General features: G+C 36.7%; 1 protein-coding gene across 1 annotated transcript; it reads left to right on the forward strand.

Annotated features, from left to right (window-relative positions):
• The first annotated feature begins 1,518 nt into the window (after positions 1–1,518).
• On the forward strand, positions 1,519–15,346 carry LOC107690744 (interleukin-3 receptor class 2 subunit beta-like). Its single transcript, XM_016489153.1, has 14 exons — positions 1,519–1,596; positions 5,251–5,414; positions 7,236–7,374; positions 7,480–7,649; positions 7,734–7,885; positions 10,796–10,940; positions 11,043–11,169; positions 11,258–11,409; positions 11,508–11,635; positions 11,732–11,900; positions 12,783–12,879; positions 13,086–13,155; positions 13,444–13,541; positions 14,114–15,346. Exons 2-14 carry the CDS (start codon positions 5,312–5,314, stop codon positions 14,541–14,543), a joined length of 1,980 nt encoding a protein of 659 aa, XP_016344639.1. The 5' UTR covers positions 1,519–1,596; positions 5,251–5,311; the 3' UTR covers positions 14,544–15,346.
• The last annotated feature ends 1,567 nt before the right edge of the window (positions 15,347–16,913 follow it).

The following is a 16,913-nucleotide window of genomic DNA, read 5'->3' on the forward strand; positions in this document are numbered from 1 at the left end:
CAGAAATATTACAGCTGTAGATACTATGTACCAATGTGTACTTACACTGTGGTTACATACTACGTACACATCTAGTTACTATGTAAGTACACAGGTATTAGGGCCACTTAATATACAGTGGGACCAAAAAGTTTGATCATTTTCAAGTCAGCTGATTTGTCTGGACAGGGCAAATGCTGAAGTTCATCTTGGTGCTGCAGTTGTCCAAGTTTTATGATCACGACACCATCTTTTTAGCAGTTTAGCAATGGTATCTGTTATTAAGGTTTTATCAGTTGCAGCTCTTTCATCGATGTTGGTTTTGTCTCTGTGGTCAGTTTTTGTGGAAACGGTCTTCAGTGTGAACACTGAGGTTTGCTGCAGTAGCCCTGTGTTATTTGGACACAATCTTTCTTATTGGTTGACGATCCCAATCATTCGCTTTCAGTTTTCGCCTACTATTCTTCTTCGCTGATGAAGTTTTGCCATTTTTTGTGTACGCAGTCATAATCATAAAGACTGTTGTTCTTAAAACACTAAACAATTGGGCTGTTAAGGTTACAGACACACCTGCTAAACAGGTTCCCTTGATTTGCCCTTAACACTGCTACACAATTTATACTACACTGATATACAACCTAGAGAATATAAAGAACAAAAGGATAATTGCAACTTTTGTTTTTTCATTGTAGCCTATATAAATGTTATTAACCCTTATAATGAAGGGTGTTCGCATTATTTTGTCCAACCCCAGTATATACCATGGCATGCTGTGAATTAAAAAGGCCAAAAATACAATCAAGCGTCACTTTCTAATGCGAACAGAATTACTAGCATTGCTCACATTAAGCGTTTTTGAGCATTTTTGGTTATCATGTCTTCATTCAGGAATACTCCAAGTCGTTCACACTCCAAGTTACCAAGGAAAAACGTGTGGATAAAGGAAATATAAGAGAACTAGACTGGATGATGACTGGGCAGAGTTTAATTCATGCAAGCACAAACATACATGATGCACTGACAGAAAGAGGAAGAGAAAGCGAGAGAAACACTTCCAAGATCTCCTGCCTTTTACTGAAAGGCTCGTACAGCATTTGAGTCTGCATATGTGAGTTCATGGGTGTATCTTAGCATGCAAGCAAGTGAATGTGGGTGTTTAAGTGTGAAAATGTGTTTATCGGTGTGAATACATGTGTAGACGTGTTCTTTCATGCTTCTGAGAGCTATGACTTTCCTTGTCTGTTATATGGTGGTGCTCATGCTGTAAAGGTGAATACTATCATTAAAATGTATTGATCAAGACTTCATTAGTCAGTTTCTGGTTCATATTCAGCAGCATGTTAACTCTGTTCCTGTGGAAAGACTGTTTCTGATGACCAAGCAACTCGTGTTTTTACCCAACCAAGAAAAAAAAAGGAACTTTTGGCTTTGGGGTATTTCAAGTAAATGATCTCATGTGTGCATATGCACTTCAGTAATGAGAACACAGCCTCAAACACACACACTAGGAAAACATACTGATTTGAAGTTGACGGCAACAGACCAGGTTAAACTCACTTTTATCCAAGCACTGATGAATGGAATGATTACAAGCCTTTCTTGATGACAGAAATACAGGTAAGAACTTTTTTAAACAAATATATGTTTAGAGGTGTATGAAACTCAATAATACAATGATTTTTCAATGTGTTTTTTTTTTTTTAGTGTAGGTTTTGAGCTATTAAAATTATAAATAGTCACTGACTGAAATCAAAAATATATATGGTATGAAATGAGTAAGAGTATGAAATACTATAATCGGTTTTGAGCTGCTGATATCCACAGAATTATTAGGAAGTATATAATATAATACACTAATATATATTATAATTTAAGTGAGTTGATGAAATGTGAAAAATATCAAACAATTCAAAGAGAAAACAAGGACCTCAGCCTATGAACAGACAAAACTTTTTGGGATTATATATATATATATATATATACACACACACACACACACACACACACACACACACACACACACACACACACACACACAAATTAATTAATTTAAAAGATCATTTTGATGAAGTGATAAGTGGTAATCTCACAATTTCCCAAAAAAATAAATAATTTTAAATATAGTTGTTGTATAAGTGTATCTGTAGACCTCCAACCCTTTATCCTGATCCTTATATGGATCAAAGATCATCTCAATAATCTATGTTGAAAGCAGAAAATTGGGTTTGAAAACTGGAAAATGGAACCAATCATAGCTAAATGTATACTAGGAAACGTCTGGTTTAGGATCTCGAAATCCAAGAAAAGAAAAACCCTGCTATGCTATGCTGATCAATACTCAGATTATTAACCATTAAAAAGAAACCAAAAAGGATAAAAACTGTTATAATCTTAATGTAAAAAGTTTTACCTAAAATGATAAAACACAAGATTTAAAAAAAAAAAAACGTAAAAAATGTTGCTTTTAAGCATAAATATAGCTATATTTAGTGTATTGTGCTGAAAACAAGAATAAAGACAAAAAGATAAACAAAGATACATTTCCCAAAAACAAGTTACCTTCAAGTAAATTGATCTTGTCGCAATGTTTCACATTTTTTTTCTTTTTGTAGTGCAGTGCAGTGCATGCACAAGTCAAGACCACCAAGATTCATCACAGAGAAAATGTGTAAATTGTTTTTGTTTTTCTGCCCTTTCAGTGAGTTCACTCACCTACGTTCACGCGTGTACTTCACCGCAGCTAAACATAGCACACCTACCGTACGCCGCGCAACCTCTAAATGAAAGCGTAAAAAACACCATAAAAACATAAGAAACTGAACTGACTTTTACAAACTAAACACATTTTAAAGTCAATTTCCGACAGGACGTGTTCTGTGTGACCACATCTCTTTCCCCCAACGCCCCTCACCGTCTTTTAAGCTTAGGGAAATCCCTTTCTTTACAGTTTCCTGGCAGTTGCGAGAAATGTAGTGCGACATACAGTAGTGCTATGTCTGTTTTTACGCTGCATAGCTCCATTAGTGGGTTACGGGTAAGATGGTCAGGTTCACCCCAGAGGAGTGGTTTTATAGCTACCGCTATTGTACGAAACCTGCTGCATGGTAACACACACACACACACACACACACACACACACACACACACACACACACACACACACACACACACACACACACACACACACACACACACACACACACACACACACACACACACACACACACACACACACACACACACACACACACACACACACACACACACACACACACACACACACACACACACACACACACACACACACACACACACAAATTAATTAATTTAAAAGATCATTTTGATGAAGTGATAAGTGGTAATCTCACAATTTCCCAAAAAAATAAATAATTTTAAATATAGTTGTTGTATAAGTGTATCTGTAGACCTCCAACCCTTTATCCTGATCCTTATATGGATCAAAGATCATCTCAATAATCTATGTTGAAAGCAGAAAATTGGGTTTGAAAACTGGAAAATGGAACCAATCATAGCTAAATGTATACTAGGAAACGTCTGGTTTAGGATCTCGAAATCCAAGAAAAGAAAAACCCTGCTATGCTATGCTGATCAATACTCAGATTATTAACCATTAAAAAGAAACCAAAAAGGATAAAAACTGTTATAATCTTAATGTAAAAAGTTTTACCTAAAATGATAAAACACAAGATTTAAAAAAAAAAAAACGTAAAAAATGTTGCTTTTAAGCATAAATATAGCTATATTTAGTGTATTGTGCTGAAAACAAGAATAAAGACAAAAAGATAAACAAAGATACATTTCCCAAAAACAAGTTACCTTCAAGTAAATTGATCTTGTCGCAATGTTTCACATTTTTTTTCTTTTTGTAGTGCAGTGCAGTGCATGCACAAGTCAAGACCACCAAGATTCATCACAGAGAAAATGTGTAAATTGTTTTTGTTTTTCTGCCCTTTCAGTGAGTTCACTCACCTACGTTCACGCGTGTACTTCACCGCAGCTAAACATAGCACACCTACCGTACGCCGCGCAACCTCTAAATGAAAGCGTAAAAAACACCATAAAAACATAAGAAACTGAACTGACTTTTACAAACTAAACACATTTTAAAGTCAATTTCCGACAGGACGTGTTCTGTGTGACCACATCTCTTTCCCCCAACGCCCCTCACCGTCTTTTAAGCTTAGGGAAATCCCTTTCTTTACAGTTTCCTGGCAGTTGCGAGAAATGTAGTGCGACATACAGTAGTGCTATGTCTGTTTTTACGCTGCATAGCTCCATTAGTGGGTTACGGGTAAGATGGTCAGGTTCACCCCAGAGGAGTGGTTTTATAGCTACCGCTATTGTACGAAACCTGCTGCATGGTATTTTTTAAGATGTGCGCCTGTTCCTTGAAGTGCTCCATTCATTAAAGGTGGATTTTGAATTCTTCATTGAAAGATGGATCTGGAGGTCACTATGCTTTTGTCACAAAGAGTAAGCAATATAATATATGCAGCTTTGTGCGATGTTTCTTTCATTTTTAGATGCTTTGTGACTTTCAAAATAACTACTTTTAAAGTGAAGTGTGTAATTTTCTGTGTTAAAACACTACTAACTCTAGACACAACCGATGATAAGTGTTTGATGCGAAACAATGTGTTTGTCGGACCAATGGCAGATGGGAGGAGCGTTCAAGAAACATGCTAGAAAACATTATTTTTACAGTTTTGTTTGGTGGCACAGAAATTACTTGAGACACACTTCACCTTTAAAGGTTGCTAAGTTTGCATCATGCAAAGGCTTTCAGTTACAAATGTTTTTTTCATGAGGGGTGAACATGTGTTGTTTTTGTTAGCGCACACACGTCAGAGGAAAAAAAAGGACGTTTTATGCTTAAAACCAGTGAGAATTCTCAGGAACATGTCTGTGGTGTGTTTTTTTTAGACCTACAGTATATATGTTTGCGTTTGCTTTTATAACAGCATGATGTCTGTTGTCACATTTGTTCTTAAAGTGATGGTTCACCCAAAAATTTAAATTCTGACAATTCACCCTCATGTGCTGTTTCAAAACTGTACAACTTTTTTTCTTTTCTGTGGAACGCAAAATAAGCTATTTTGAAGTCAGTAAGGTTAACATTCTTCAAACGTTGCCCAAATGACATGAGGTTGAGTAAATGATGACGGCATTTTCATTTTTGGGTGAAATGTTCCTTTAAATGGAATTGTTAACCATCAGCACTGGTTTCTAAATATTCTGATATCTTGAAAGTAACCGGCAGAATCAGCTGCTGCAAAAAGCTCCTGGCCTCTGATATTGGATCTCAGCTACAATGTTCTCCGCGTGGATTCTGCATATGGTTGGATTCGCTCTGCTGGTCAGGGGAGACATCAGTGATGAACAGTGTCCTCTTCATGAAGTCAAGCCTGGGAAAGGTGAGAGAGAAAGATAACACTCTCAGACATTATTGCATTCAATTCCTTTTTTATAAAACCTGTTTAGTTCAGGCCTGTGTCCACCAGATAGACCCTTATCGGTGGTTTCTCTAATCTTCTTGTGGCCTCCGTTCTGGACTCATATATATACATTTTATTATCCCATCCAAAATAAATCCTTAACTTGGACCGAGCTAAACATCAATAGAGATTTTCCTTTGCAGACGCTTGTAATTCAAGACGTGGCTTAGATTGGCCAGTATAAAGCAGCTCTGAAGATCTGATTTTAGAAGTTCACTTCTAACTAATCTTGAGAGCCTTGCAGAATCTAAAAATAATAATTTTAAAAAATCCCTTTAAGTTTAGCAATCCAAAACTTACATCACCCAGAGCTAAGTCAGTCTAGTAAGTCACTCGAAGTTACTGTCTGCGGCCACACGTCTGGGGAGAAAATAAATAAAAAAAGACTAAAAAGTTTTTCCCCCAAACTGGAGAACAAATCATCATTCATCAGGCTTTGTTTTCTGTGCTGGCGTATATTGTGTATATATGATATGCCATATCCAGTATTCATGCATTGCAATTTTTACTTTTGGGAAGCTAACATGTCTTGTGATGTCACACACTAAACAAGAGCAAAAACTAATAATGATTATTCTTTGTTAATATTTAAATATTAATACTTAATATTTCAATTTAAATTAAAATTTCATGAAATTGTCAAGTTTATTTATTTTTAATAATGACAAAAAATAAAGGAAAATTAATTAGTAACATCGCAAAGCCATTTAAAATACTAAAATATTGTGTGAAAAACGTTTTTAAACGCCAGTTTGGGGGGAAGTCGTGGCCTAATTAGAGAGTCGGACTCGTAACCCAAAGGTTGTGGGTTCGAGTCTCGTACCGGCAGGGATTGTAGGTGGGGAGAGTGAATGTACAGCGCTCTCTCCCACCTTCAATACCACGACTGAGGTGCCCTTGAGCAAGGCACCGAACCCCCAACTGCTCCCCGGGCGCCACAGCACAAATGGCTGCCCACTGCTCCGGGTGTGTGTTCACGGGGTGTGTGTGTTCACTGCTGTGTGTGTGCACTTTGGATGGGTTAAATGCAGAGCACTAATTCCAAGTATGGTTCACCATACTTGGCCTCACGTCACGTCACTTTTTTACAGCATCTAAAATATACATTTTATTTTCATATAAATTGCAAATAAAAATCTTGAGTTGATAAACATTTATGGTCATTTTATAGGTTTCTTACCTGTAAATAGAATATGTGTTATTTTAGCATCATTGAGATACTATTATAGTTTGTATTAATATTTTGAATCAGTTTTTATATTTTCATTTTTCATTCTAATTTTAGCTAAAGTTCTAGTTATTTGTCATTTTTAGTTGTTTTTGTTTTTATGTCTATATAGCTTCATCATAAATTCGTTTTTATTTCTTTTATTTTATTTTAGTTGTAGTTATTTTAGTACATCAAGCTAAACTAAATTAAAATGAAAAATGTTGCATTGGCAACCAGCCAAGCTGAAATAAAATAAATATATATCTTAATTTATTTCAGTTAAAATTGATTTTATTTCAAGAAACAATTTTTTTTTATGGTTTTAATTTTAATTTCAGTTTTAGTTAACTATATTAACCCTAATCTGTGCCACTAATAAAGCCTGCATTAAGTATTATTTGCCTGAAACCAAGAAAATGTATCTGGGATGCAGTGGCATCAAATCTGTGATAATGTCTATCAAATCTGTGCATCTCAGACATGAAACGATGTCATTGCACTTAATACTGACCTTTGAACTCTTGTTTCAGAATCTGCAGTGATGGATTCCTTGCAGTGCCACAATGACTACATGAGCTATGCACAGTGCACATGGGAGGTCGATCCACATGTTCATCCACAAGCTACAGAAAACATGCATGAATTGTACTACTGGGACACAACTTTAGAGTAAGAGGAAAAAACTAAAGAAAAACACAAACAAACAATGAAAGAAAGAAAGACTACAATAGGGGAAATTAACTTTTTTTACACTCTCTCTCTCCCTGTCTGTAGAGAAGAAACACTTTGCTTCTCGAATAGATCCGGTGTGCTTTTATCCAGTGGGAAGATCTCTCACATGTGTCGCTATAACACTGAAAGGTTTAACACAGGAACAGATCACATTCTCTACTTCAAAGTGCCCTGTGTACCCAGAGCCACGACTCTCAGAGTTGCTCAGAAAGGTGAGTGTGTGTTTTTGTGCATTTACCTTCTAAAGCATCTCTGGCGTGGAAAAGCCTTTCACCGTTCCGTGTGTGTGATTTCAGGAAAAGTTAGGGCCCCAACTGTCTTGACAGAGACGTTGGCTGATAACGGAGGTCGTCTGCTGTCCTGGAGAAGCCCGTATCCGGCATCCTCAAAAATCGCTGGAACTCTTGTGTACCAGCTTCAGTATCGCATATACATGCATAACTGGACTGTGAGTACACACACACAAACACACACACACACACTGTACACAGTACACTGTCAGAAAAGAAATAAATAAATAATTGTGTTTTATCTACCCCACATGCATATTGGTAATTTGATATATTCTTTAGGTACTAACATGCAACCTTAGGTGTAGATAATTTAACACATTTTAATTCAAATGTTTCACACCAATTGTGCTGATTAATATATAAAATATATACTACTTATTTTATATATAATAATATATAAAAAGTCAAACTACACAGTACACACACACACACCATTCATCAAAGAATCCTGAAAAAATGTATCATGATTTCCACAAAAATATTCCACCAAATCAGCATATTAGAATGATTTCAGAAGGATCAAGTGAATATGTTTTAGTAATAATATTTCACAATATTACTGTTTTACTCTATTTTCATTTTTTTTTTTTTTAATTCAGAATCTTGCCGACTCTGAACTTTTGAACGATAGTGTATCCTACCTTATATATTTATATTTGTAATTAAATAGAGTCCAAGAGTCCAAGCCTAAACAGCATTAAAGTTCTGACACACTCAAATATCATCTGATAGGATATCTTGTGGATATCCTGTCTACAACTGTGCAGTAGCAGCTCTGTTTCACTATAATACCAAACACCACAATCTGCCATTGTACGGACACGTCATCATAACCTCAAACTTCACACGATTCCCACCTTAGATAAAGCCTCCACATGAAAGAGTGATGCTAGCGTTATGAAACTGGAGACAGATCCACTCTCAAGATTTGGATATTTACATGGGGAAATGCTGAGCGCGTTTATATGTATTTGTTGTGAAACTGAGCATTGTTTGTTTACCGTTGAATGTGTGCTTGTACGTACACGCGCAGTGTGTTACTGATATAATGCTGCCTTCACGTGCTATTGGAAATTTCCTATTTCCCACTTATGAAGTCGTAATTACGAGCTTGTAGTATTCAAGTGCTTTAATGTCGGAAAGAATAAAATGTAGCATCCCATTGGTTGACTATCATAAACATTCACCGCGCTACACATGCAGTTTGCTGACAATTCTGGAATTTCAGTCAAATACATGCTTATTTCACTGCTTATAAAACATACAATATGCTTCGAATGATCGTTCATATCTAGCCTATAAATACACTACTTTAGCGACAAGACAAAGGGATGTAGTCTGCTGAAAAAAACAGCATATGCTGGTTAGGTATGTTTTGAAGCTGGGATGCTGGTTTGAGCTGGTTTAAGCTGGTCCTTAGCCGGTCATGTGCTGGTCCTAAACTGGTCCGACCAGCTTAAGACCAGCATATGACCATCTAAGGACAAGCATAAACCAGCAAAGGACCAGCTTAAACCAGCTCAAACCAGCATCCCAGCTTCAAAACATACCTAACCAGCATATGCTGTTTTTGCCAGGGTGATGCGGAGGAGACGAATTGCTGAATAAAGTTTTTTTTTTTTCTTTCGCACACAAAAAGTATTCTCGTAGCTTCATATAATGGCGGATGAACCACTGATGTCACATGGATTATTTTACCGATCTCCTTGCTATGTGTCTGGACTTGGGAACATTTCAGTTGCGTTGCTGTCTATGCAGGGTCAGACAGCTCTCAGATTCCAATAAAAATATCTTAATTTGTGTTCCGAAGATGAACGAAGGTCTAACGGGTTTGAAAGGACATGAGGGTGAGTAATTAATGACAGAATTTTCATTTTTGGGTGAACTAACCCTTTAACAGGTTTTTGCTCCTGAATGAATCAGTGTTTTGAACGAATCGGTAACATTAATGATTCAGTGACTCTCATAAACATGGGCAGCATCCAAAATCGCATACTTCCCAAGTAGGCGAAAATCTTTTTGTGACAAAAGAATTATGTCCGAATTCACAGTATTCATAAAAGATTAGGCAAAACATACCCAGATGAAAAAAAAAAAAAGTTTGCAACTGGCTTTTATCACTCAATTAAATCGTGTGATTTGTAGGGACTACTGAACAGAAAGTTTGAAGCTTATCTTAAAGTGTAAAGTAATACATGTACAGGCTGCGTAAATAAAGCTCTGTAAAAACATTACTTGCATTTTAACAACACGTTGTAAGTGTTTCCCATCGGATAACCAAAAGTTCTACACAGACTTGCTGTCTTCACACCTACTAGAACACTTGGGCCATATAGGAAGTACGTCGTGTAAGTGCAAAGACCGCAGCTGTGGGTGTTGGGACAGGCCAGGCTGCGTTCCAATTTTTGACTCGGATGTATATCAATGATTATGTTGCACAAGTGCCCACTACTGGTGGAACCCTTGCAAGGGGCTGAAGTGGAACATCCTAAGCCCTTGATCACTTGGAAATTCGCTATGGAGTTTATTTATTTATTTATTTATTGCCTTACGAATCTGTTTGATGCAACATTTTGTATGTGTATAGGTATGCTGGAGCTGTTTTAAATATTAAAAAATAATTCATATATCGCTGTTTTGGGTGGGAGTATATTCAATGCGATCTGTGGCGACTTCACAACCATGCTATATTGTGGCATATGGAGATGCCTGAAGTGTACATATGAAGTAGACTCGCTCTCTCGGTCGAAATTCAGGGCCTGAGGATCTGTCCATATAAACTTGCCCCGTCCACTTAACCAAGTGGAACACACTTCAAAATGGCAGTGGGGATTCCCCTGTTGGGAAGTGCATAGGGAAGTTCGCGAGTATGCGTCTAAAAGCAAAGTGGAACACAACCCAGATTACATTCATACTAGACACATTCACAGTAGAACATGCTTTTTAAACAGTCTCTGAGTAATTACTTAGTCGAAAGAAGTACCTCCACAGAGAGTATGCAATTTCAGCCACACTTCTTTTGTTTGTGAATGAATCTGTTTTCTCATTCTCTTTTACTGGAACAGACTGTGGATAACATCAATGCTTCCGAGTATATGATTGAAAAGGAGTCACTGTTGGGTTACCATTATCAAGCCAGAGTGAGTGCGCGAGGCCCTCTAGGAGACTGGAGTGACTGGAGCCCCCTGGTGTCCTGGAAGACTCACAATGGTATTATTTTTTGTTTATATTTTGCTAATAGTCTATAATAGAAAAGAATTTCCTTTTTATACTGCAAACACCTGTTTTAATAAAGTTCATGACCTCTCGCAGATGGAGCCTTTAACCTGCAGTGTGTGATAATGGAAGAAACAACTGTGACGTGTACCTGGCAAATGAAGACAGAACATTATCAGTTTATGTCTTATCATCTCTGGTGCAGTAATAATGATAACACTGAGTGAGTTCTCCATCCATCACAAACTCATGTGACTATCAACTGATCTAATGTCACATCCTGTACACTGAGAACTCTTTCTCTCCCTCAGACCCTCAGCTTGTTGCGAAGATCCTCAGCTTCAGTCGAGCGACGTTGAGCTTTCTGAGTTTGTGTGTTCTGTAAATACCCCTGACCCTTACCTGTTAACAGTGGAGCTGAGACCAGTGTACTACACTAGGACGTTCAGTACTTCAAAACACAGTGAGTTTCTTTGAAATGTTAGTTAGTGGAGTCTTGCGTGCCAGCGCTGCCAGCTGAGTTTAGGAGGAACACTGATGTTCATTCGTCTTCTCTTCAAGTTCACCTTTCACAACCTGGCCAGATCCATGTGAAGGAAGTAGATGGTGTTTTCATACTGAACTGGACTGAACCTGCTGTTTCCGAAGATATTGAATACTCCATCCAGCTAAAAATCTCACCCAACAAGGTGCGTTAGTTATCTTTCAGCATCTGTGTTGCATTTACTAAATGATTCATTGTAGCTGTGACTGATCACATGCATGATTTCACTTTCTCTTTGTAGGCCACAGAGAGCTTTGCTAAGGGGAGCAACGATTTTGAGATTCCCTCTACGATTCTAGATCCTTCAACTGAATACCAGGCCCAGATCAGATTATTGCATGTACCTGATGGTGTTTATGATGTTCAGCCATCAGAATGGTCGCAGCCAGCAGTGTTCAAAACTAAGCCAGGTAACACCTTGATTTCAGCTGTGCACTTCTGATCGTATCCTAGTTTGATGTTGATATATTTAATTTCATTTTAGAGAAACTTGGGTAATTTGCCAGTTCACAATTGAGATGTGCTTTGGAACATTAATCTCACTTTTAAAATGGTGTTTTCAATAATGAATTGTTCAGAAATTAATCACTACAGCATCAATTAATTCAGTTGTTGTTGTTTTTTTAAGAAAAGAAAATGATTAATATTGATATACAAGTTGGATTTGGGTAGATTGGATTAATTGTTTACATTGGGATTACATTGAGATACAATGAGATGACTCTTAAAAATTGGTGTGTACATGCAAATTCACCCTGTATGTTTGTTTGTTTGTTTGTTTGTTTGTTTGTTTGGTGACACTTTACAACGCGGCTAACATCAGTTAATGCATTAACTAACAATAAGCAATACATTAGTTACATGATTTATTAGTCTTTTCTGCATATTTGAATGAATGAATGAATACTTTACAATACTCAATTTGTTAACATTAAAACCATTTTAATTCATTCAACCATTCAAATATCTAGATCTTTGACGATAGTGGTCCTGACAGAAATACAGAATACTTACAGAGTGTGTAAACATTATTTCAGGACTTTATGCTAGAAATTAAAACAAAAAAGTGCCCTACTGTGTCCTGTGTTTGTATGCCTTATTTACATTAAAGTACTCAACTTTATGCATGTGTAAATAATTCATAAAGAGCTTCTTTTAAAATAACAAAAGATGTAAGAAAAGTTCTGGGAATATCTTTGTAAAATTATTTAAGCTTAGGACAAAAGTAGTTGATACCCACAGGACAGAACTCGATATGTGATGCATAAGAAAAACTCTTTGTGTGTGTGTAGTTTCATCGCCCATCAGCTCTGTAATCTTCATTTTGACTGCTGTGTTTGTGGTCGTGCTTTTTGTCATCGTGTACAACATCCTTCCAGCCTTACACAGGTAACACCCACAATACATTTACATTTATGCTTTTATGCATCCATCCAAAATGTCAGACATTGAAATCAATATATACATTTAATCAGTTTATACATTCCCTGGAAATCAGTCTCATCTCAGTACACTGGTATTGCTACAGGAACGGTCGTTCATATTTGGCTGGTTTTATTTGTGTTTGTTTATTCATGTGTGTAATTCTATAATAGAAGGATCAAGTTGTGGAAGGGATCAATTCCATCGCCCATAAAGAGCAAAGTGCTGGAGGGGATGATGAAGGTGAGCCTTTAACTGATCTTGGAACAGTATGTGTTTAAGGTTAATCTGGAGTTTGATGCACAATATAATTAATATAGTGTTTTCAAATTTGTTTTTATTTCAATATTTTTGTCAATTTGTTTTTTTAGTTTTTTTTTACTTTGCTTTAATTATTTAATTTCACTGTTTCTGGTACACAACAGCTAAAAGGATGGCAAATATGCCTTTTTTTTATAAGTTTTATAACTAGTATCTACTTTTCCAAATTACACCTGGTTATATGTATTACATAATCTTTCTCTCTTTCAGAAGTCTCCAAGCGGATGGCCAAATCTCCAGAGTGAGAAAGAGTCAACCTCCATCTGTGTACTACTGGCTGCAGACAATGTCAGTCTCTGCAAAAGCAGGTAAGCTCTGAATCAAATTATAACATTTTGCAGTAAAAATATTAATTGTCTCCATGAATATCAATATTTTAAATTCATTTTTATTTTAGATTTTCAGTTTTAATTTTAGTTTTAGACATCCTTGTGTCTTTTTGTTTTAATTTTTTTGTTTTTATATTCTAAAGTTTTACTTTATTATTTACTGTAAATACTTCTTTATATGTTTAAATAATTTTATTTCAGTTTTAGATTTTGTAATTTCAGTACTTCAACTTATTTCAGCTAGTTGCCAAGTTTTTTTACACAATTTTATTAAATTATATTTTATTATTCTTATTTATATTTCAGCACTATTACTGAAAAACGTTTAACAGTTTTAGTTTTGCTTTTAGTTTTAGTTTTAGTTAATAATAGCAATACTCTCTAAAAAAGGAAACGAAACATTTCGCCTAATGCCACCAGTGCCTCTTTCCTTTTCAAACCTAAAAAACTTCTTGTAAGTCACATTATGGAAGTGGGTTCAGGTTCATGTTTGTGTATCTTAAATCTCTATGTCTGACTATGTTTTTCTTTAACACTTCACTTTGTTACAGTGTCTCTTGGGAGCCGCGTTTGTCACACAGTGAAGATGCTGTTAAAATGGCACGGTCAGGTGGATCAAACCACTTGCACGCCTATGTGAGTGAAGGCATGTGCAAGGACAAATCAGGCATGAACTTCAGCGGACCTTATATTCTGTGCTGCGAGGAACCCTGCACCCAGGTCAAATTTCCTGATGCCTCTATAGACAGAGATCACATATGTGTGTCGGGAAAGTCTGAGAATTTTGCTCCGGTAAATGGAGGCTACGTTGTAACTCCTCCCAGTGCCATGCCAGCAACTCAAAAGCCCATCCCCGTCGACAGCCCTACCAATAACCCTTCAAACGAACCCCCTGCGTACACCCCCGGCCCAGATCAGGGTTGTATGGTCCTCCCTCATCCATCTGGATACTTCACAATGCCATGTGTCGTCACGGACTAGTCAGAACTGAGGATATGTGAAGATTGCACATTCTGGAACATAATGACCAAGGACTCAATGACTGTTAGTTTGGTGCTTTAAAAAAAAAGAAAAAACATGAAGGGCCTTACAGGCTCAAAGAATGAGCCAGAGGTGGAAGACCAGAGCTAAGCACAATGAGTGGAGCACAGTGAATGTAATTCAAATCTTTGCTTTATATAAACTGTCACTTTATGAGCAATGTCTAGTGACAGATGAATGTTTCGCATGCTCATAATGAAAGGGGGTGAAAGACTCATTGGAGCTTAAGTAGGACTTTGAGTTGCAGCTGTTGTACTGTGAAAGTCTCACCAACGGATGGCAGTGTTGCTTTAAATGAATGTAAGAAAAGTCTAATTGTTTTCTCATTTCCTCAGTGCAAACCGTGGAAAGCAAACAACGCATTAGTCGAAAATGACACAGTGCCTCACATACCCACAGCAGGGAATGTCTTCTTTTCTTCTTCATAAGCTTTTGCAGTTAATTCAGCTTGACAAACACTGGCAGCCTCATTCACTAACTGTGTACGCAGGTATTTGTGCGCAAAATCTGCTTTTCACGCAGAAATCACGTTCCATCAGTAAGGTTCCATAACTGACTGAATGTAGCCTACAAGCACATTGATTTATTAGTGAATGGGGCGCATTTTGTATATAAGCAGTGCTGTTTTGGATTTTTGCAATCTTTATACTTTTTAAAACATTTAAAATGAAAGTTTTTTTTTAAATCTCTCTAACTTACATTGTGTTAAAATATTGCGGATGTTGTTATGTGTCATCTAAAACATTAAAAACTATTTATGTGCTGAGCAGTGGCGTAACTTTGCTTTGAAAAGTGGTGGGGACACCGCGCAACTCGTTTTGCTAGTTTGTTATTTAATAACCTAATTTACTTGGGGACTGGGTTTAGAGTTGAACAAACTTAATTTTTGCTTTTCAGAAATACATCGATGTACCAGGGGCGGTGCCAGAGAATTTTGAACGCAGGTGCTGAGGGGGTGCTAGATCATTGACAGAGGGAGCTGGGCAATTCAGGGCTCCAGACTCATTCTTCCCACTGCTCGCTCTTTTGCTATTAACTTTCTCAGTTGGCTGCACGAGCACGGTTTTTTTTTTTTTTTTTTTTTTGCGCTACAACATGCTGTTAATCAATGCACGCTGATGAACTTTTATCGTAGTTTATAGTTATATGGAAACGAAAGTAGTTAACATTCAACCCGTTCTTTTTCATCAGTAGTATTATTTGTGATTTGAATTTTGTGAACGGGAGTTCCTCTTTTGCCATGTTATAAGCGGGCTTCTGATACTTTCACTTTCTATTTCAAGATCTTGTCAGGTTTTACAATAAAATATAATTGTCTGTTTTGCTTACATCTATACACCTTTCACGTTTTTGTGGGATTACCTTTGTGCCAATTAAAATGAATGTAATTTTTCAAGAAACTTATGAAAATATAAATTGAAACTGAATAAAATGTCTTTGAAACTGAAAAAAATTAAATGCAGGCAAAATCTTTGACTTCGTTTTTAATACACTGCATGTTTTATCTTCTTTCATTAGCTGATCTGTACTTACAAACGCGCTTCCAGAGCTTTCATTTACGCTTCTAAAGTTTTCATTTACGCTTCTAAAGTTTTCGTTTACGTTTCTGACGTTTTCGTTCGCCATTCTGACACAAATCTCTCGTGGGGGCGGGGCTAGCAGCAGTGTGTTCTCATTGGCTACTGAGTTTTTGATTGACAGCTTCTTGACCTGGACGTGAAGGCGTCAGTGACGGTGTTGCCTTGCCAGTGTGGACGTGTTAGCAGCTTCCAATTTCATTTTAATGATATAAAAATATATATAAATATGTGATTATTATTATTTTATCAGTATTTATCTGCTGCTACACTACATTGTTGAGATGATTTCTTAGGAATAGCACAGACGAATGATTTCATCATCATTATCATCAATCATCGTTGTTATCAGGATACTTGCGGTAAGTTTTCTTGATTTAGCCCAATCATTACAGGACCTGGTTATCTACATACAGTTACAGTCTTCAATTGGATCATATTTGCTTCGATTAGTTCATATTTTCCCCCAGCACATAATGTACAGTACTAAATGTACTGTATCTGACAATGACCGATGCCATTTTACAAGCGCGCTGTCAATCACTGCACTGTCAACTTTAGCAATGTAAAGCCTTTTTACCATGCTTTTTCTGTGTCCAGATTTGACTGTAATAATAATGCAAAAATGGTCAGTGCAGATGAATATTTTGGGGTATTTCGGGCAAATCCTAATACATGCAATTGATTGTGACTGAAAATAGTTTCCAGTAACTAGGGTATACACAGTCATGGA

The sequence above is a fragment of the Sinocyclocheilus anshuiensis genome, unplaced genomic scaffold, assembly GCF_001515605.1.
Source record: "Sinocyclocheilus anshuiensis isolate Anshui unplaced genomic scaffold, SAMN03320099.WGS_v1.1 scaffold2556, whole genome shotgun sequence".
Lineage (NCBI taxonomy): Eukaryota > Metazoa > Chordata > Actinopteri > Cypriniformes > Cyprinidae > Sinocyclocheilus > Sinocyclocheilus anshuiensis.